The sequence below is a fragment of the Styela clava genome, chromosome 10 (assembly GCF_964204865.1).
Source record: "Styela clava chromosome 10, kaStyClav1.hap1.2, whole genome shotgun sequence".
Taxonomy (NCBI): Eukaryota; Metazoa; Chordata; class Ascidiacea; order Stolidobranchia; family Styelidae; genus Styela; species Styela clava.
In genome coordinates this window covers 15071497-15093728 of record NC_135259.1, presented here as the reverse complement: position 1 = coordinate 15093728, position 22232 = coordinate 15071497, and the positions used below count along the sequence as shown (strand labels likewise).

The following is a 22232-nucleotide window of genomic DNA, read 5'->3' as shown; positions in this document are numbered from 1 at the left end:
AGACGGTTCATCCGTATGGCGAACCAAGACCTCTCGTCCGGTGTACTGGTATGAGATTTGTTAACTAGTTAAGTGTTTTCGGAAGCATGGACTTGATGGTGGAGGAAGCCGATAACAAAAGAAAATCTGGTCATTTCGCATTGTTTGTTTCATTAATCAATATATCATTTTTATGGTTACGAATTTTATATTTTCTATTATTCTAATGGATCACTGGACGCCTTGTTGCCATAGTTCATTTTGAATTCTTGTTGTTTTTTCTTTGTATGATTGTGTCAAATTAGATAAATGTGTAAGTAATAGGCCTATTCCACAGTTATTGTGGCATCCCGTAAATTAGTTCAATTTTTTATCAGATTTTTTTATGATTGTGTTTAATTAGGTTGTTATTTAACATTTAGTTGTTTCGTTACTATATTTGCAGCTTCAATTCAGCCGCAAGGTGTCTTTGAATAGATAACTTTTTGAATCTTTCGCCACCCCTCGTTAACTGCAACAAGCCGATATCCGTATTTGTAGTTCGTTACATATATATATTTTATTTATTTCATATCATAAGCTATATAGATTTTGCACGAAGAAAATAAATATGTGAAACTATCCGTAGGGTGGTTCAAGTAACTGATGGTCGGTAACGGCTTCCTCCACCATCAAGTTCATTCGTATGAAACTATTACCTGACTGATTGAGTTATCCTATAGCCCACCCGACAAGAATTGGTAACAGGGCGAAGAGCCGTGATTGGCTTCCACATACGATTGAGCCTACTTAACGACTTCCCTCTCCCCGGGATAAATATACGAATCCTATCTATTTTACATAGCCACTTCTTCCATGCACTGCAAAGCAACGAAAACAGCAAGAAAGGGAGAAAAGCTAAAAATCTATATTTAGAAAATGCTTTTTGATTGCGAATAATGATACCACTGATGAGATGATATTATTTTTCAAACTAGAAAAAATTTCCACAAACGGTGATATACGATATACTGACGTTCTGACTTCTTTTTCTGTCGGCTATTCTCCCCCGAATTTATCCAAAAGTGAATGGAATACCTATGATTAAAGTTGATCAGACTGAGAATCTCCCGATGCAACGTATTTTAAGTCTTCAAAATCATTGATTATTACCTAATTAATTATTAATAATTGAATTACATATTATTTTACAAATATTAATAAAACAAGAGAGCTATGCTCAAATATATGGACACGTCACAAGGTGCCGCTATTTTTTATTCTGACACTAAAAAACGAATCTCTTGAAGGCCACAGAGATTTTGGTAATAAGTAAAAGTAATACCCTTCTGGCAAAAAAAAATCAATCTTTAACCACTGAAAATTTCAAAGCAATTGGTCCGTATTCGAAAAGAAAAGCGATTTTATAATAATGATGAACAACAACAACAACATAATATTGAAACGGTCGTTATGTCCACTGACGTGTTCAATTAACATTCTCACTGTTTATACATAGGAATGGTTAGAAAGAACCAAGTGAAAAGGGGTATATCTGCAATGAGTTTCCTTTGAACGAACGTCGCTTCCAAATTTATAAGCACACAACTTATGAAAAATGGGTGCTGTCGAGGGATCAGAAAAAACAATAAAAATGATTCCTCACTTTATAGAAGACTGATCAAATTTATATACTGAAGACAACAGTTTCCCTCTTATTTCTATATACTATTATTTAAACAAAATAAATAAAACGTTTCATCATAAAACGTTGATGAAATTGAATTAATAAAATATTTATTTTGTGCAAAGGTTAAACATGATATGCTCAATAATAGAAATGAGTAGTGAAAAATAAACGGAAAAGAAACAAATGAACGTATTGGTCCAAAAAAGCGAATGGAACGAACGTTCGTTCAGTTTTCGTCCCATTTGTAATTTTACCTTTTTATCGATACTGGCACAATGATAATACTCGTCAGTTGCATCCGTGGTTTAAAATGTATAAATGCTTATAAATTGAAGTTAAAGCAATATATATATATTTAATATGTTGGAAATGCGTCCACTCTATATACGTGACGGACGCCAATCTCATAAAAAAAGGAAAAGGTTTGGCTACGTCTTCCTTCAATATTTTTTTGAGTCTTTAAAATGAATTTTTGACAAAATTGGTATAATATAAATAATATTAAACAATATCTTGAATAGTAGTAGTTTCATTCAATCGTTTATAAACGTCACGTCGAATAATCGGGATTACTTTTCATAGGGCTGAGATGTATTTCGGTCATTAAAGATGGATCTATTGTAGGATCATCTTGTTGTGCTGATTCATCAGCCGAATATTTTGTACTTTTTGGATCTTGAGTGTTATTGGTTTTGTTTGATGGTGATTCATCTGTATTATAATAGTTTATGATCAACAGTACACAGTACAATTTGATGCTTCATCGCAATTTCTAACTTACCCAAATTTTGCATATTTTTATAAGTGAGCGCAGTAGAATGATTCAGGGTTGGTCCATCTGTTTGTGACTGAGTTCCAACTCCTATCAAAAGAAATATTATCAACATAAAACCTAAAAACTTTTTCTAAATTGCAAATACCTTAGTATATATAGTCGTAAAAACTTACTCAGAAGACTTTTCGCTAAAATGCATTGTCGCGAATGGTAGGATATGACCCCGGTAAAAGGAAAATCGGCGAGTAATAATATGGATAACCATGGCCTCTTGTCCGTTTACCAGTCCATGTCGAGTATGGGATTAGTTAGCCAGTTATTTGTTTTCAGATGCAATAACTTGATGAAGGAGGAATCTGCAACCGTTACGTGAACTCCACAGCGATGATGAGTCAAGCAACTCTCTCGCATATATATGATTATCCCCCACGGGAGTCGAACCCGCGAACCCAATCAGGGTAATCAGAGGTGATGTGGCCAGTGTATTCCTGATGCTTATGGCGATGCGCCACACCGCCGATGCGCTACCGAGAACTACCGATTGTCCCTTTTTGAACATATTGTTTCCTACTGAGTTTTCCATAAGACAAGTTTGAGTACCTTTTGGCTCATATATGCTCATATATATATAAGAGAAAAAGAGAGATGCATGAGATTTTAAGTATTTAAACAATTCACAATATAAAATATATTAAATCAAAATATTATAGGGAACTACAGGTTATTCTCAAATAAGGTTGTTGTCCACCCGGAAGATAGTAGCCTACCTGTAGACGCAGTTGATGTGGCATCATGAACATCGTATACAGATGATTTTCTGAGGTTTATTTGAGGCAGATATTTTGTCCACAGCGTTCGAACATCTTTACGTTTCACACAGAAGAGAAGAAATATAAAAAGGCCCTAAGAAAGACGTATACACGATCATCGCATATAGTAAAAGATAGAAAGGAATAATGTTGGACGGGTCAGAGTTTTTGATTAAACCTCTACCTGAAATGGTAGTTAAAAAATGTTGTTATATGTGGAGTTTGTATGTTTTTTATCAATTATTGACAGTCATAAAAAATAATATCTCAACAAATCAAATTTTAGTATTGCACGGTTTCGAACAGAAAAGACAGTCGTAAATTTAGGTTATTAGCTGGCGAATTCGTACTGTTTGAGAACGATTATATGTGTGGACTGGAAATCAAATTTGTGAGGTAATTTGTTACCTGGAAAGCATTTGATAGTGAAAATAACCATCCAAACACTTCGTTTACAATAGCGTCATCAGTAATTGTTAGTGGAACAGCAAATATCCATGTGATCCCAAGAAGAATAGACACCATAAATATTCTATACGCGTGATCCTTTGTTTCATTTTTTTGAATTTTCGTTGATCTTAACTATAAACAACACGAAGTTAAATTTTATTGTTAGTTATTTATATGTTTTTTAACTGTCATAATTACGTAACATTTAGCCTACAATAAGATTCGGAAATTAATAGCAAAAACAAGAGAGCGATTCTTAAATATATGGACACGAAGACCAAAACGTAGTAATACGAGTATGAAATCGGTCACAGTAGACGACCGGTACAGCAGTTTTTATGACTAACAAAAACGCGGAACCGCCACAAAGTGCGCAAATTTTGATGGCGTCATCGCACAAAACAACGAATCCCATGGAGCCAACAGGAAATTTTGAAATAAATAAAAGTATTAAACTTCTAGCAAAAAAGACAATCATTGACCACTGAAAATTTCAAAGCAATTGGTCCAGCAGTTAATGAGAATAGCGATTTTTTTCATAACAATGAGAAGAAAAATGACGAAAGATGTTGTCAGTAAACAATATTATTTAGTCCCAACACTTTGTTTTGGTAATTTTATAATTCTAACCTCTGAGTTGGATTTCGTCAACACTCGAATGATATTGATAAACCCAAAAATATTTCCGATGAACATTATCCCAACAGGTGTCAAGAATCCAAAATACAAAGAATATCCATGAAGCCAACATAAACGATCGCTTACATAAAAGGACGGATGAAACTGGGGATCTGAAAGTGTATTTTCTAAGAATTAATTAATATAACAAAGGACGAGAAGATAAATATCAGTATTCTTTCAAAATATATCATCAAGCGTACGCTATTTGTCCGAATTCTTGGCCTAGAATAAATGAAACAATTCGAAAAACATTTGGCATTTTCCCACGATTTCATGCTGAAAGTTAATTTTCAGAATCAAATTATTTTACCGTTATCCGCGGCAGTAGACCATCCTTCATATTGCATCATATCTCCAGTGACGTAAGCCACGATGATTGTTAGACCGGTTGCCAACAGTGAGAGAATGTAAACAATAAAGGACGCTTTCATTACATAATTAGATGACATATGACTGAAGATATATACAAATTTCCTGAACATAACAAATTTATTTAGGTTAGGCTTTTCTTATACAAAGTTACATAACTTTTGTCATAACGTAACCGTTCATTGTATGGGTTGGTACCACTGATTGAACTTAACAGTAATGCCAATTACTGAAGGTGAAAGTACAATTTTCGAAATCAAAGGACCCAGTAAACCCACAGAAAACTAAAATTAAGTAATATCTCTCTTGAAAACATTTTCGTTTTTACCTACTACAAATTTGGTAGCGATTGATGTAAAATTACAAAAAGGTTTCCTGTAAGCTATCAGTAAAAACAACAACAGCACTTCATCGAAATGACCTATATGTCAAAAATAATGAACATACGTCTACCTGTACATTGTTATACTTTCAGCAAACATCCAACCCCAAGCAGACAAAAATGAGAATTGAAGAATTCCTCCGACAATCATGCAAGGTATATACGAACGAGGTCTTTCGACTCCGATAATAAATGTCAAATAGGCAACAAGTAAACATATACTCAAATGAATGTGAATCTGATTGATTTGACTAACACGAAGTTTTCTGGCAAATATAGGAATTTATATTACATTATTTAATTCAAGTTGAATATCACCAAAATTGTTATTAAACGCTAACAACGCCTTTTTAGTCACAACCTTTGACCCTTTTGCGTACGAATATTGTACCTTGAAAAAGTAACCTAATTTAACTGTGTCTCAAAATGAATTATTGTTCAAAGTTGAATAAATATGGTCCTTACTGCTAATCAGAGCAAGCTATTGATGAATATTTACTTACTTAATGGACAAATAGATGATCAGCACGAATGTCAATCCAGCAATTGAGCAAGAACAACCAACATAACTTGCGATATTGATTGCGTAGCTGCCTGCAACTGCATGCGTTTGCTAAAAAAAGATATAATTTTTTTTTCGACAATATTTTTTATCATGCTGTTATGGGTATGCATAGCACCAGTGACTAGAAAAAATTGTATCCCACGTGTCCCACACTTGTTTCACTCTTGTTCGCCTTTAATCATACTTTCTCACCTTGCACCTCGATTGTTCATAAGGAGTGAGATTAATACAATTGGGACAAGTATAGAACAACTGGGGGAGCGTGACATTTTCGAAATACTCGGTACATAATTCGGTTTCGAGGGTTATGGAATTTCTCCGACGTGTATATTTAGTCGAGTAACATTTCGTTCTGAGGTATTGCGATGGTAACAATAACTTACGCGACAATAGATACATTTTCAATTTTCCAAAATAAAACTAAAATTTGTCCTAGTCGGAAATATATCTTCCCATTATATCTGGTTCATTTGTCATTGAAAACTTTTACATATTTGTGTGAGTTCTCGTTGTTTCAATTTTCCTAATTAACTTAAGAAACTTTAAATATAAATATCTTACTACAAGAACTGCAAAATTAGTTGTGTGATCGCAGTCACAGGTAGTTGTTATTGAGTCAGTCACTGACGTTTGGCATCCATCATGTTTCCAGCCTCCATCGGATAAGTCCAAATAAGCACAGCGATGAGTTATAAAATCCTATATTTTCAAGAAAAGCTAAATAAGGAAGGTCTAATAATATACACTAATAATTATTCCGAAAGCTGTGGTCACAAATCACAGTTAAAATTCTGTCATCACCCATAATACGCGATTTCATCATGCATATCTGGATAAATTAAAATTCAAACATATAAAAGATGATTTTGGTCTTCCAGGGGCATTGTCGGTCATCGGGACAAGATCGTAACCAGCTCAAAATTGGGAGGGGGGGGGGCAAATTATTTTTTGTATATTAACGTAATACGACGCTTACTCGTGTTATTTGCAAACGAACAACGCTAGATAAATCAGCCATTGTTATCTAACAATATCTTATTAAAGAATCTCTCCACAAACTTACTTCGCTGTCGAAGGTATCCAGGCTATATAACCGCGCATGTTCATCTATCTCGGTTGTTCATTTGGAGAAAAGACTATTGATAGTATGCAAGAAAACCTCGGGATTTCAATAAATCGTTGAAGAATAAAGCAAAATGGTGTTGAAAAGACGTAATAATATATGTCATGGGCCCTCATATAACCCCCTTGACTATGCTGGGACTGCAAACTTCAAAGTAGGCGTGTACATGAATTTTTAGCAATGCCAAAAATTATTATTTACCCTTTTTTGTCCAGTTTCTCGTTTGGGTTGTCCAAACTTGTGTGATATTGGTTCTGATAGTTGACTCAACTTAGTTCTGGTAATTTGTGAACTGAAAACCTGACGAAATAAACATGCCAATAACATATTTTCCTAACCGATGACTTTTGTCTTAAATATTGTATTATATTGTAATTAATATCTTAATAATATTGTATTATAAATATTGTATATCGGTATCCCATAGATATCGTCATATTTGAGATCATAGTCTATTTTTCTTTTGTTGAAACATGAATTTCCAACAAAATGGTACAAGATAAAGTACTAGTTACTTTGATCTTCACTTACGTATTACATATTACTCAAACATTTTAAGCTTGTATACCCAAGTTTTTGTAATTACACCCTATATGCGTGTACATGGTTAAATATCGTTTTTCGATTGTCTTATTTACTTTCATACTTCATATTGATGAGAGTTCATTACCTGATTTAGTGTAGTTTTTGTTCTGGTTAAGCTCGGAAATAAGGTCCCATCTTTATGCAAATAAAATACTGCAAATGCAGTTTCATTACATGAGTTCGGAAAAGCAGAATCTGGAATTACAGAATGCACGTTGGGTTGAAATGTTCTCGTTCGGTCAGAGATCGTCTGGTTGAATGTGATAGCTGATGATGCATTTGTTGAACATTTGATCTTTTGTGCCTAGAATAGGATAAAGTTCGCTGTTGAGATTGCGGATTGTAACACAGGAAACAGATAAAGGTGGAAACGAACGGAAAAGAAAATGGATGGAAAGTTAAAAGAAGAATAGCATTTAATATATATTTTTTTTATAGTTTCCGGTAATTAATACAAGTTAAAAATACGGAGAATTTCATGCTAGTCCGGTTACCAGTCAAGATGAAGCAGAGTATGCACCCTGCATCATTCGTTCAGAGGCATTTACTGAAAAAACAAGATGTAAAGAAGATAGCCTAATATGATAGTATACCGTGAAAACGTTCGAATTCGAAGTTACAGTAAGTTCATCGTCATTCATAACAAGATTAGATGCGAACATTTCCAACGTTTTTGCAAAAGACATTTTATCTTCGTTTGATAAAGTTGCCACACCATTTGTATAATCCATCTGCACCGCGTCATATATGTCATCAACTATCGACAGTAGGTACATCATTGTGTTTTTCGTTATCTAATGGCAAGAAAACAAAATTTGTAATCGATGGCACGGCGAACGGCTCATCGTGCTGATCGTTGGGAATACGCTTGCTATCCCAGCCCTGATTCCCTGCGTTCGTTTGCAGGTTTGTATCCCGTGGAGATAATTATGCTCGAGAGGATTGCTGGTTCCTCACTGCCGTATTGTGTTTCAATTGACCGCTGTTGGGATACGGCTTCAACCACCGTCAGGTACATGCAACAAAACAACTTGCTCACTTATCAACCCCATACTTGACATGGACTGGTGACCGGACGAGTGACCGTGATACGCCATGCGACTTTCCCCTGCCCGGGTTAAAAATATTGATTTATCCTTATATATAAAATTTTACAAGATAATTACATCGATATCATCTTTTTCAGCAGCCTTCTGTAAGACGTCCAGGGCGTTTACAATGTTTTTTACACCATCGTCCGCCATATTTGATGAAATGGAACTCAATGCCCCTATGGTCAATTCAAGAGTATAACTCGTATAGTTGGTGTCCTGAACAAATACAAATAGTCCCGATAAGCATGAGAAAGTATCTGGAAATGCTAAATTTGAATCAGCTATCAACTTACATAGAAGCTAATTTTGGTCTCATGGAAAGTATTGAGGCTTGCACAATTTTTGGAATGATGACTGATTGTTTACCATTCAATTTGAGTTTAACGTTAAAACTCTAAAGTACAGCATGTTATTGGGATAAAATATTGACGGTATTACCTCAAGCATACACCCCTAATCTTTGCACAAGTTATATAGTGGGGCAAAACCAAACGTACGCAATGAAGCAATTTCATCATAAGTGTACAATAATCTGTGTAATGTATGTCAAAGCAATGAACAAATACATATTGAAGTCTATGACTATATGCTTTTAAAAAAAAAAATAAAAAATAATTACCTCATTAACAATTTCCGAAGCAGATTTGTCACAGAAATATTCTATCAATGTTTCAGTATCATAATATCCTATCGGCTCTCCTTCTTCGACGTCCAAAAGGGCGCATTCGATTAAAGCATAATAGCCTGAAACAATTCCAAATACATGTAAAAAATCAAATCACGGTGGGGTAAAATTTGACTTCATATATTTTACTTTGTCAATATTAACTAGCCTTGCATGAGTCCAAGAAAGTGGTTTTCAACCGGCTTACGCAGAGCCCTAGGGTTTCGACGGCGCAGTCTAAAGAATTCCGTGAGTTTACATTCAACTACGAGAGTCTTTATGGTCAAAAGTAAATATACACTTTTGATCTTGATTTGTTTTTAGGTACTCACCATAGAGCGTTCATTTCTTCATAAAACACAGTATGGTTATTAAGTAATAAAATTTAGTTACTTTTTGTATTTTGCATCAACCTACAGAATCACAAGGAGATTAACCCAAGAAATGTAGCGTATAAATCAGTAAGGCATATTCAGCGCCTCTTTAACAGAGAATTCGGAATTAATTCAAAAAGTTACCTGGACTTGAACACGTTTCTTGAGATCGTTGTATCGTATGAATTTCAGCATTTGGAAAACTGTATGTTCTACCAACTACTTTTCTCGACTGAAATGTATCTCCGACGCATAGAGGAGAGACTAGATGTCGAAATATGTATAAAAGGAAGTATGTACTTATTATTTACAAAATATATAAGACACTAAATGAAGATCCTTGGACGATTACAAACTACTATGTCGAATTGCCGTTCTGAAGATTTCATTGGCATAATTTGAATTTGGGTACTTGTTGAAAAAAGCGAAACGGCGATTAGAGATAACGCATAACCATACAGTAATGCAGTAACCCCTTAAACGACTGCACAAACTTTGCCTTTGTCGCTATGTCATAAAAAGCTGTGAAAAGTATCCAATTTGCATGTACCATTTTTGCGAACTCGTATACACCCTGCATCAATCATTAGTATGGGGCATCGATCGCGTTCGCCACTCTTTTTTGCGCAAACGATTTACTAGGCTTAGACCAATTTTACGCATTTCGTTCTTTCATTTGACGAAAGTCACAGTTGGTTAGGGTTGGAGTCAGGGCACGGCCCAAGTTCGTTTTTAACCTTTTGAGGGTTTGCAGTAGTTTACTGCTTGGTTAACGATTCTTGATTAGTGATTATTTGGTCTTTTGCCCTTATTTTGGGCTCAAAGTTAGGCACAAACCGTGATGATAACGTTTTTGTTATAATCTGTCGCAAACACAAATGATCGAGGTCATTTTTATGAGTCGAAAAAAATATGCTTCATATCGATTGCTCAATTCTGGAACAAGTCAACAGCAATATTCTTTACCTGACATGGGAGCATCCACGACAATACCCGGTAAACCTTGCAGCGAATTCCAGAAATTTGTGTCAATAGTTATGTTGTACATTTTTTTGAAAATTGGTAATGTAAGTTGCTCGCTGGTCAAAACTTCATAGGTTAGTATTACGGATCCTGCATAACAAATATTTTTTTATTATAATAACAGTCATCAAAGTACGTAAAAAGTGAGTCAGACTCAATTCTGCTTATGGTCGAATCTGTTATTTTGTTTGTGATTCAACCTAAATGAATGATATTACGTAACAATCTCATCGTTTCTTGCGATGTTCTGAACTGTATATCATTACACGGCGCTCCAGAAGTGTGTGTACCAATATGGAAGTAACTAATTGTTTTTGCCTACTTTACATCAAGTTGGGGACGAAAGCGTAAAGGGACGGAAGCGTTTGGGCAGGGGGTATATTCACTTGGCCAACACTAACAGTCCCTGAACTCGTAATAGACTTAAAATAGAAGATTTGAATTGGTCGCCGGCGTTAAAAAATGTTGCAAATAACTTTATTGCTTTGTATATATATCAACATTGGTTCCCAACCGTTTGTGTTCAATCTTTCGTGTATCCTTAGTTAGTGTGTGCGTAAATAAGCATTATATAGCAATGAAAATAAAGGATATTAGTAGTTTTTTACAGCACATACAAAGCTAAAATTCCTCCCAAGAAAGAGAAAATTCCTCTTCGGAGAGAAATTCATCCCAAGTTGCGAAACCTTGATCAAAACATTAGAAACGTATACCTTTAGTCAACTTGACCGCATGTATTCCATGAACATAAAATCCATATGGTGTTACTTGGTAACTGTGCATAAGTCTTTGTGTCAATAAACTCGTCATATTTTGATACTCAAGTGACGAGGTATTCGACAGAGATTGAGAATATGGAAATCCGAAACGTTGACTGATGATAGTAGCGCCTGAATTTAATTCCATAATATATATAAAAACATGAAGCAGAATCACTCAATGCTCGCTCAAAAATAAACTCAAAATTAATCAAATAACACTACATGCATGTTTAAAAGTGATGGGGATTTAATTTAATTTGCAAATGTTATCTTTTTCTATGTTACAATTTTGAGTGTCGGTTTCAAATTTAATTTTATCACCCATTTTTAGTTATTGCCATTTTCACACTTGCATACTTTTGAAACAGGACTATTTCACCAAAACTCAATGGAAAACTTATAATACACTTCTCCTGCTTTTGTATTACAGCCTATAGTGACATTGAATCAAAAAACACAATAATAGAAACCGTAGACTTACAGAAACATGTGGTTGTGCTCGAAGGAAAAGCAACTATATTGTTTCTAGGTATTTCTGAACCATCCAAGTCTGTTTCACCCGACCATATATTAACAGTCCTGCGGAAATATCCTTTTGGACAAACGCAGATGTATCCGCCGGGTATATTCTTACACAGCATCATCGGACATAGATTTCTCTCAACAATGCATTCATCTATATCTTCACAAGTTCCATTCACTTCTTGATAACCGGTTTGACAGGGATCTATATGAAAAGAACAATACTTTCAATGCTGTGCATACTTCATATTATATATGCATATATGCATAAGAATTAACTAACAACAGATTCCATTATTTCAATCTCACTACGTAAGCTACATTAACAAAACACATATAATATAATCCAAAACTTTACAACGCCAACTATAATGCTAGTCGTCAGCTGCGGTGAGCGTACCCCCCCCCCAATAACAAGAACGGGTACGCTGACTACGTTGTAAGAACAGAACGGGTTCCCTGTGCGAGCCTCCTGAATCCCACCGCTGATCATACGAACAAATTCTAGTAGAACCTAATTGATAGTTCATTCCAATATTCCATAACAATGTATACCAATTTGGTAATAATATCATCAACGGCGCTCCAGAAGTGTATGTACCAATATGAAGGTAACTAATTTTTTTCGCCAACCTTATATCAAGTTGTGTAAAAGGGACTGAAGCTTACAGTCCCCGAACTCGTAATAAAACTAAAATAAGGAAAATTGGAATAAAATTATGGCCTAACCCTAACATTATCAACTATAGCAAGCAGTATACGTTCAGTACAACGATTAGACGTTTTGTGAGGTATCATTTTCATGTTTTGCTCTTTTGTGCTTTGTCAATGAATCCTTCCGACTTTCAATTGAGGGATTTTTATTGAAAAAAGGTGTTAAAACTGTTTTGGCGACTACTTCAAAAGTGAATCAATTGGTCCAGGTATATGGCGCGTCAGAAAGATTTCGTTCTTTTCATAATTATCAATATATATATATCAAGTTTTGAGCAAAATGTGAAATGACATTTAGATCTTTTCTCATTCAACACCACGATTTCTACATGGCTGAGTATTGTGCTAAAAGCATAAATCTGATATTTATTCAACTTCAAGAGAGCAAAATTCTGAGAAATTGTTGAAAATTTTATTACGACATTTGAAAGGTTAGCTACCACAAATGTATACTTTTAGGGCGCTCCCGTATTATGCGAACCAAGATGGCTGACACCTGAATATAGAATGTGTACCAGGTGATGGTCAGGCCATAATTTTTTACAACTTTCCTCAGTTTAGTTCTATTAAGAGTTCGCGCACTAGACAAGTGACTCTCGTAGTATTTGTACCTGAACTTATGGCCTAACCCTAAACTGGTATACATACTACGTTTCGGTGTCCGCCTTCTTGGTTCACATACTACGGGTGTACCCTTTTAAGTTAGTATTTTTATCCTAACGATTTATGATCAGCTCGAGATAAAGGATTAGATTTCTGGTGAGTGTGATGATTAATGAAACGCAATCAGACCGGAATTTAATTACGTTTATATTGCAAATCCATCCCAAGAGAATTAAAGTTAACAACTCTGACGCGAGTTATATCGAACAATCTGGACAAAGATTTGCAACTTCAAGTTCATATTATACAACCCTATGCAGCGCAGTATGAAAGATATAAAACACCTCGAATCGTGGTGAATTCTGAAGTGGCTTCAGATGACTCGTACGTAGTTGATCCTTCGAACAATCCGCCTGTTAAATAACGTGTATTCATTATTGATACAAGGGTCATTTTGCGAAATTTTATCATAGTTGTATATATAATATATATTCGGAATTTAGTTAGTAATTTTCACTTGAAGCGTTTGAATGATGATTTTACGTGTAAGTCGCGTAGATAAACTACATTGCTTGCTTGTCTCAAAAATATCATTCTTTTATATAATTTATTTACCATTATATAATAAAATATTTATTTACTGGTTAATTAGCTGGTTAACTATTCTTATGCCGTAGATGGTTTTGGTATCGTGCCGAGGTTTAACTCTCAATCAAAAATCGAAGCGTCTTGTTGATTTCACAACCTTATTCCTTGCCTATCTTGGCAGACTATCAATATTGTTTCGAATGTTTGGAGTGGCGTAGTTATATTTAGGAAATTTATAATCGTAAATTTATTTCCATTGTGTATTACGTCCCTATATAAGTCAGTAAGTTTATAAATTCATCTAGTTTTTCTAGAGTACAGGCAATGAATTAGAACAGTCTGACGTCCACTCACTCGCCTGCTTTCATCGTTTTATCATTTACCGGAGCGAAGTTCATCTATGCTCAGACTTATCGAACACGTTTTCTTACTACAGGTCTGCACTTTGTTACTGTAGTAGTGCTTGAGATAAACAAAATATTTTGGAAAATCCCGAATGAATTTCTAATAATAACCTGCTTTCACTTTCAGGTACATCGACCTCTTATATTGCAGTATAGTATAGACATACCTTGTTTTGTAGCCAATTCTGTTGTGGTTTCTGTTGTTGAAGTTATTGTTGTTAGGCTTGAATTTGTTGCTAAAATTATTAATTGCAAAGAAGCATTTTAATACATTTTGAATGAATATGTGTCTTGTTCGAAGCTCACTTTCGAGACATATAGAAATTTAAGTGGGCTCATCAATATGTGATAGATTTAGTCGATCTACCTGTTCGTCCAAATAAAGTAAAGTACTAACCACTGCCATTTATAGAAAATATGAAATACAGAAAAATACACGGCAATTGCTGTTGAATAAATGTTATCAAAACTTTCTCTTTAGTTTGTAATCAACCTTGGTATGCAATAAAAGTGTCGCAAAACTTTCTCCGTGACTTAGCGTTTTAGTTACAAAGTTAGAATCGTAAAATATTTCTATTAAAATTGGGTTCCTACATAACTCAGTAAATGTATAAATTTATCTATATCTAGAGTCATTGACGAAAACATTGGAGAAGAACAGTCGGGCGTCCACTCACTCGCCTGCTTCATCCGTTTTATCATTTACCGTTGCGAATTTCCTTTATGCCCAAACTTATCGACCAAGTTTTCTTACTGAAGGTTTGCACTTTGTTACTGTAGTAGTGCATATGAGATAAACAAAATATTTTGAAAAATCCTGAATGAATTTCCAATAATAGCCTAGAACTGATTTCACTTTCATGTGCATTGACTTATTTTGCATTATAGACAGACCTTGTTTTGTAGTCAATTCTGTTGTGGTTTCTGTTGTTGAAGTTATTGTTGTTAAGCTCGAATTTGTTGCTAAAATTATTGATTGCAAAGAAGAATTTTTAATACATTTGGAATGAATATGTGTCTTGTTCCAAGATATATCATATTTGTCTCCCACTTCCGAAACAAATAAATTAGTTGATGCATCTGTTCGTACAAGCAAAGCCAAGTTATAACCATTGTTTTTTTGGAAAAGCATAAATGTTATCCAAACTTTTTCTTCTATTTCTAATCAGCCTTGGTATGCAATAGGAAGGTCGTAAAACTTCATGTGTTCTTGGTATGAAAATATGTGACAATTTTTTTTAAATTTCACTTACCGATTTGTAGGTCCTCTGTAGTCGTTGATTCAAATGGCAAATTGTTCGATCGTCCGGATGGATCCGACATCATTAACCGATCACCTATGAACACGTCACAAAATAATCAGATATAACGATTTGTGTGTAGGTGAATGAGAGGCAAAAAGCTTTTTTCTGTCCTACCTAGTCCTTGAATTGTGCTCTCTCGGTCTAGAGCTATACTAAGCTTCGAAATTTGGAGTTATTAGCAGCAATTCACTATGCCGTATTCACTCAAGCTTCTTCAAGTTTAATTTAAATGAAATTTGAATATGTGCAGGTGGTATATTCACTTGGCTAACACAAACAGACCCCGAACTCGTAATAGAAATAAAATAAGGAAAATCGGAATAAATTATGGCCTAACCCAAACGCGGTACATATACTACGAGCGTACCATTTTGAGTTCTCTAAACGTTGATTAATAAAGAAATATGAAGCTAACGTATTCTCTCCAGTAGTTTTGATTCAATACCAAATTATTAGTTATAAAAATTAGTTCTTACCTGACTTACACTCGACTTGAAAAAACAGTAACAATGCGCATAATTCAACGACAGTAACAAAACCAGAAGAACATATATCCCAAATCTTGAAAGTAGACTTCATTCCAGAAATATGCTTATCCTAAACATATGATATAATTAAATAACTTATCTCTAAAAACCTGTAACACCGCAATAGAATGGATTGTTACGGATATGACGCCAAAAAGAGATGGTGATTATTAATCTGTTTGCGTGATTAAATTCCTAAACAAAACGCGATGTCGCTGACTCGTTATCCAATGAATAAGAGTGTTGAAAATACCGAACGTACGACGCAGCATTACTTTTAGTACGCAACAACTGGTGAATAATCCTGATCGGATAACCAAAAACGCTTTGTGCAAAACGCGCTGTGCCTTATCATAAGACATCAGAACATCTATCATCGTCGCATTTTTTAACAGCCATGAATATTTTCAAAAATAAGTATGTTGCATATAATTTATTTTTGCTGACTAATGCGTATGCTTGAAAAACTCGTAAATGCTGATTTTCTTTCAAATGTAACTGAAACAACTTCTCAATATCCCTGATTTAGGAAGTTTATCAATCGGTATGGTCGGCAACCACCGGATGTCAGTTCATGACCGTGGAGAGTTCATGACCGGGCATATACTTTTTCTAGTTTCGACATTTTTAGTAACGTTGGACGCAATATTTTTAATGTTGTGTGAAAAAATACTTGACTGCTTGAATTTCAACATCCTGCTGTTATAAATATTACACGGCATAGGCGTCTCGTTGCAACAAAATCACTGCTGAATAAATGAAATTGTAATAAATTTTCATGGCTGAAGATTTTCGATTGTTATATGGAACACCTGTCCGAGAAAAAGTTCAAACTTTATATCGGTCGGCGGTGCAAAAAAAGATTTTCAATTCATGATTAAGCTATGAAAATAATATTCAGTGAACCCCCATTTTTGCATATATATCAACAAAAAAAATTAATTTCCCCCGAAAAGAGCCCTAAACATGGTGCCAATGATACCATATTTTAACGTATTTTTTCTGCCTAATATGTCTTCCTAATTAAATAAAGCATGATTCAAGTGCTGGCTGTATGGATTGCTGTATGCGGTATGAGTTCTGAATTTTTAGCCGATGATAAAAGATTTTAACTACGATTTTAGAGAAGGCAGGGGGTGGATTTTACTAGAAATATCATGTATTAATTTGTATCCAAATCAGTGGATACGATAGGTAATGGATACTTGTCTAGCATAGCACTCCCAGAAAACAGCCCATTCTCTCATATTATACATTTGCTGTTCAACTCTATCTGGACAGCTCGCATCTGGCTTTCAAAATACATATAAAAAATGGTGCGAGGTTCATCTTAGTTCAAACTTTTTTTGAATTCTTTTTCAAAAAGGATCAAATAATGAACAATTTGCATTCAATTTTGCTTGCTGTTTCATTTCATTATTAATAAATAAAATGTCCCATTGAAGCAATGAGTCGATGTAAACGCCTTACCATTATCATGCTAGAATTACACGTGGTGCTGTTTCAATGCAAAATGATTGTTAAAATACGATTATTCAAAATACGATTAAGACCACTACCTTAGGACTTCTTGCACATACATTACTGAATATAATTCTACTTTAAATTCCGAACATTTCTTTCGACATAGTTTCTCGTGAAACGTTGTGTGTATTTTTCTGAAGCTGCCCACAATATTTTACTCAACCAACCTTATCACTAAAAATTGAATAGGTTCTCATACGTATTTCAGCCCCAGGATTCGTAAATATATACTTTGAGCTATATTATACGTTGATAGCTCTTGATGAAATGATTGCAATTTTCCGCTAAGCTTCAAGCAGATGCGAGCGGTCAGTTGCTTCGAGTTTTCATGCTAAACAACTCCTAATAGCCGGAAATAATAGACTATAATATTACAGGATAATGACTCAATTTTGCAGCTAATTTTCTATTACGTACCAGATTCATAAAATCCTGGAAAGATTATCAATAGCCATCATGAATTCAAAGATATTTTCTACTATATAGTTTACATATTTACTCCAAAGTAAACCTTTTATTAAAACTCTGAGGTAATATTACTATAGATGCACAAACAAGAACAAATTCCGATTGACATATCTGGATGGACGTTGAAACGCAAAAATTACATTTATTAGTGCGTTTTCGTAAATTGTCTTCATTGACGTTTAAAATATTCTTTGTGGTCTCTTCATTAGAAAACTGTCAATTCAAATTATATTTTTTGATCCATGGGTTCAGGCTCAATTGGCATAACCATGATTTGCGTAACTAAGCATTGCAAAGCGTAACTAAGTACTAAATTACATTCCCATTATCAGTGGACAGAATATGGCCGATTAAACACGAAAAATCGAGCAATTTCCACAGTATTCGTATCGGCGTAAAAATCTAGTATTTTAGTAAGTAATAGTAATCATTTTATTATCTTATTTATCATCTTCAAACTTTATCATTCAATAAACATGCCTGCTAAATAAGTATAAGACGATGGGAAAAAAGACACTTGAGAAACACTTGCTTTACGTTAGATGGAGATCGTGTGTTGCAGCATTCATTCAATTTTTACTTAAATTGAGAGACATTACAGCACGCGCATGTTTGGTTATTACAATAAATATGAAGGCGCCACATCCTTTTAATTTCCATTATTGTTCATGGATTTTTTTAATTGCTGCCGAACCCATAGCCGGTGATATTCCTTCAATCCGATATAAAATAACGATATGTATCATACATTGAAATGTATAATGGTCAAATGACTGAAGACAATTTAATCTATTAACTGTCACTATCTAAAAAAATGTATGCCCTCTTCAAATACCTCATTTATGTAGAATGGATTGCCTCACAACTATTATCCTTGTCGTATTCACCCCAACTGCCAAGCCAACTTAATTCGTTATAGTTTTCATAGCACATGGCATTTGATTGGTCGACGATACCTTTGATAAGAGTTGAACCAGGATCTCTTTGAGGTGGGTAATTTGTGACGTCATAATATGGTACCAGATCTTATCTGAAAATTTAGTGTGACGCCATAGTGGTTTTCTGTAAAATTCATTATGCTGTTAAAATGGAATTTTAATATGTAATATATATTATGATGATATAAATTTTTTTCATTTGCGTAAATAACCAAATTTGCATAGTATACTTACTCTCATCACTCTGAAATATTTAATAAAATAAGGAACCTTAAAACTGTGATTAAACGTCATGGTACTAAACAAGTGACGATCTAACCCTTTTTCTAGTCGGGATAAAGGAAGGGGCCATGGTCTAATGCCCCATCGCAGCCTAGTGTATGTATAATTTCTAAGTATGTTACAATGAGATGTATAATGGTAAAATGTTGACAGTCCAGCAAATCCATTTAGTGTCACTCTAAAAAAATTATGCCCAGAGTTTTTTTCCATATCCTTTCTTTATGTAGAATGCACTTTTCTAATCATATTGACCCAAACTGTCATGCCAATATAATTCGTTATAGTTTCTATAGCACTTGGAATTTCATTGGTCTCTCGTAATTTTTCACAGAGATGAGTCTCCTTCATACTTTTGAGTGAATGTGAGTAACCTTGCTTAGAGAGAATTTTTTAGAGAATCCATTATCACACAATTATTTTGTTTTTTCATTTTGTCTTTCTATAAAACATATGCAAGGAGTTTGTGGTCAAAACAACAAGAATACATACAACATTGCTTGCTGATATACTTAAAACACGATGTAGCCTTAAACACCAATGACTTTTTGGTAGCGGGATACCTGACCAAATTTCCAAAGTAGTATTTGACGCAAAAATCAACATCGCGTAGGCAAAATTTCAATCGATACCTGTATAAATGTAGAAATAACTTATTCTACGGCAACCAAGCGAAACCAGACGTGACGTCTTAAGCCCATGAACGAAATATTCATTGTTCAAGTACAAGACCGTTATGTATGTCGCACATGTACAGAATCATCAAAAATATAGATAAACAGGCAGAACGTTTTTCGAATTCGATCGCGCTTTAGTTTTTATAGTTGAATCAGCGATTAATTTAGGTACGAGATATAATTTATAATTAATCTTATATTTGGGTTTAAAATTCATGGCCTAGCTAGATACACTTGATGAGCGATTCTACCACATTAGTGAGTAAGGAACTTTCATCAAACACACAGCCAGTAGGAGATGGGCCGTTGTTTTAAAAGTTCGTTACGATACTTGGGTAAGAAAGACATTCTAACTTTTTCATAGTGTTGCATAATAATCAAATATGGCTATGGCAAATTTAGTTTATAGATGTAGAGTGACAACATTTTATTATGAATCCGTCTCTCGGCTCCTCATTTCAATGTAATTGCCTCCGACGCCAGCGCCTGACTGTGTAATAAATACAGTTGCCATGCCGAGGATCTTTTTGAGGAGGTGATTTATCTAAATTTCTGAACTACAAATTTAGTGTGACGTCATATTGATTTTCCGTAAAGTTGATTATGACGTTGAAATTAAATTTTAATATGTAATATATATTTAGAAGTTATAAATTTTTTTCATTTGCGTAAATAACCAAATTTGCAGATTATACGTACTCTCATCACTCTGATATTTTTGGTAGTAACTTTAAAAAATAAAGAACCTCAAAACGGTGGTGAAACGTCATGGTACCATAGGTGAAGTCCCAATCCTTTTTCTAGTCGCGAAAAAGTAGGTGGACATGGTCTTAGGTGGGCCCCATCTCAGCCTAGTGGAGGGTTGTCCAAACCCAGGCCCGCGGGCCACATGTGGCCCACTGATTCATCATATCTGGCCCGCGTCACATTCGGAGAAATCCAAAAATCACATTCCGTGTTGTTTCGTAATAAAATTAATCAGAAAAATCTTTTGACATATTGTTTCATCACTAATGTTACTGAATTGACTAGTGTTATGGCTATCTGAGGCAACTATGATTATCTGGCTTTCTATCTTTTTGGTCGGGAATATATGCCAACAATATATGCATCATAGAAAACTAAAAATCAAATGCGGATTTTTTTAGCCTGGTATGGCTATGTCTGATAACTATGTGTTTGCACATTAAAAGTGTTTGTTTTGCATTGCCCTGTTTACCTATTCTTGGCACTGTTGTAGCCCGCGAACAATGCAAAAATAATTTTGTGGCCCGCGGAGCCGGCAACCTTGGACCACCCTGGCCTAGTGCGTGTATAATTTATCAAAATAACTCGTGAGAACACATTTCCAATCTCACGCTTCATAAGTCTGGATGAAAGTAGCAAATGGGACTTTCCAGATTCTCGGACGCTGTTACTGGAGTAATAAAAACTTCGTTACTTTTCCGACACATATTGGTTAGTGGTGAACTCCATTGTCGACAACGTACGCCTAACTATCAGCAGATACAATAGAGTGATATGGGATAAGGTTCCATAGTATGTATTGAATTAAATAAAAGAACTTCGATGTGCTCTTCATGCAACTAATTTTGGGCATATAAATGTGTACTGAAGAGATACAGTATTGACACCACAAGTCGATATGGACTAAATTTGTACGATGTAACCGAGATTTTTAATTCTAACCTTACTTCAATGCTAAATTAAAACCAAACCTTGGAAGCTACTGAAATATAGTTTCATCAAAGTGTAGTTCGTACGTTGTGTACATAAGTGTAAAGCATGATAGTTGATTTTTTCGAAAAAAAAAAAAAACAGAAAAAGATTAAATTAGTGGCAAGCTTTACAAGTCACAAGTTGATTCAATCCAAACAAATACTTCAAATCTATATTAGCAGTTTGCTAACATTTCATGGCAGTAACATTTAAGGCGAATGGAATATTTGTCACAATATGTTACACCTCTGTTCGGTGCCGTAAACGTTTAGTGATTAGATGTTTGTTTGCAGCAAAAGAGCCTTTGTAAACGTAGACATAAACAAGCTGTTACATGAGAGATGATGAGTGAATGGTTGTACTTCCATGTTCGCGGGTTCACAAGTAATCATCAAAGTAATAGTAGACGGTATTGAGTCGCATTTAAAATCACGTTAAACAAATTTCTATAATTTCTAATTTGCAAAGATATTTTGTTACCCACTCATTCCTCTTTCTGGTAATTAGTTCGGAAATGCGTTTACATCGTATTCGCAAATATTGGTTTAACCTGAACCAGTTGAACTAGTCTTATAACATTTACATGCTCCGAGAACAAATCATGTAATTTAGATATGGGATGTGCGCCTTTGAGTGAAGCACCAAATGTATATATGTATCGT

The 22232-nt window shown here is 34.6% G+C and overlaps 1 protein-coding gene across 1 annotated transcript; it reads right to left on the bottom strand.

The window, feature by feature from the left end:
- Positions 1-1682: 1682 nt before the first annotated feature.
- LOC120337784 (uncharacterized) lies at positions 1683-16070 on the bottom strand. The gene is made up of 23 exons (XM_078117057.1): positions 15915-16070; positions 15388-15471; positions 15029-15097; positions 14302-14370; positions 13487-13555; positions 11785-12030; positions 11256-11432; positions 10486-10632; positions 9664-9783; positions 9101-9225; positions 8554-8697; positions 7981-8181; positions 7473-7691; positions 7004-7102; positions 6241-6378; positions 5618-5727; positions 5186-5380; positions 4674-4837; positions 4313-4473; positions 3641-3814; positions 3191-3326; positions 2430-2510; positions 1683-2359 (listed from the first exon to the last, which is right to left on the bottom strand). The coding sequence occupies exons 1-23, from the start codon at positions 16015-16017 to the stop codon at positions 2199-2201; spliced, it is 3192 nt and encodes a 1063-aa protein (XP_077973183.1). The 5' UTR covers positions 16018-16070; the 3' UTR covers positions 1683-2198.
- Positions 16071-22232: the final 6162 nt, after the last annotated feature.

Excerpts from the sequence above, each read along its gene's own strand:
- LOC120337784 (XM_078117057.1), bottom strand. The coding sequence starts at position 16,017 with ATGAAGTCTACTTTCAAGATTTGGGATATATGTTCTTCTGGTTTTGTT. Across the intron at positions 9,226-9,663 it reads AGAAACGTGTTCAAGTCCAG|GCTATTATGCTTTAATCGAA; the intron begins GTAACTTTTTGA and ends GAATTGTTTCAG. Across the intron at positions 8,698-9,100 it reads CTTCGGAAATTGTTAATGAG|GACACCAACTATACGAGTTA; the intron begins GTAATTATTTTT and ends GTATTTGTTCAG.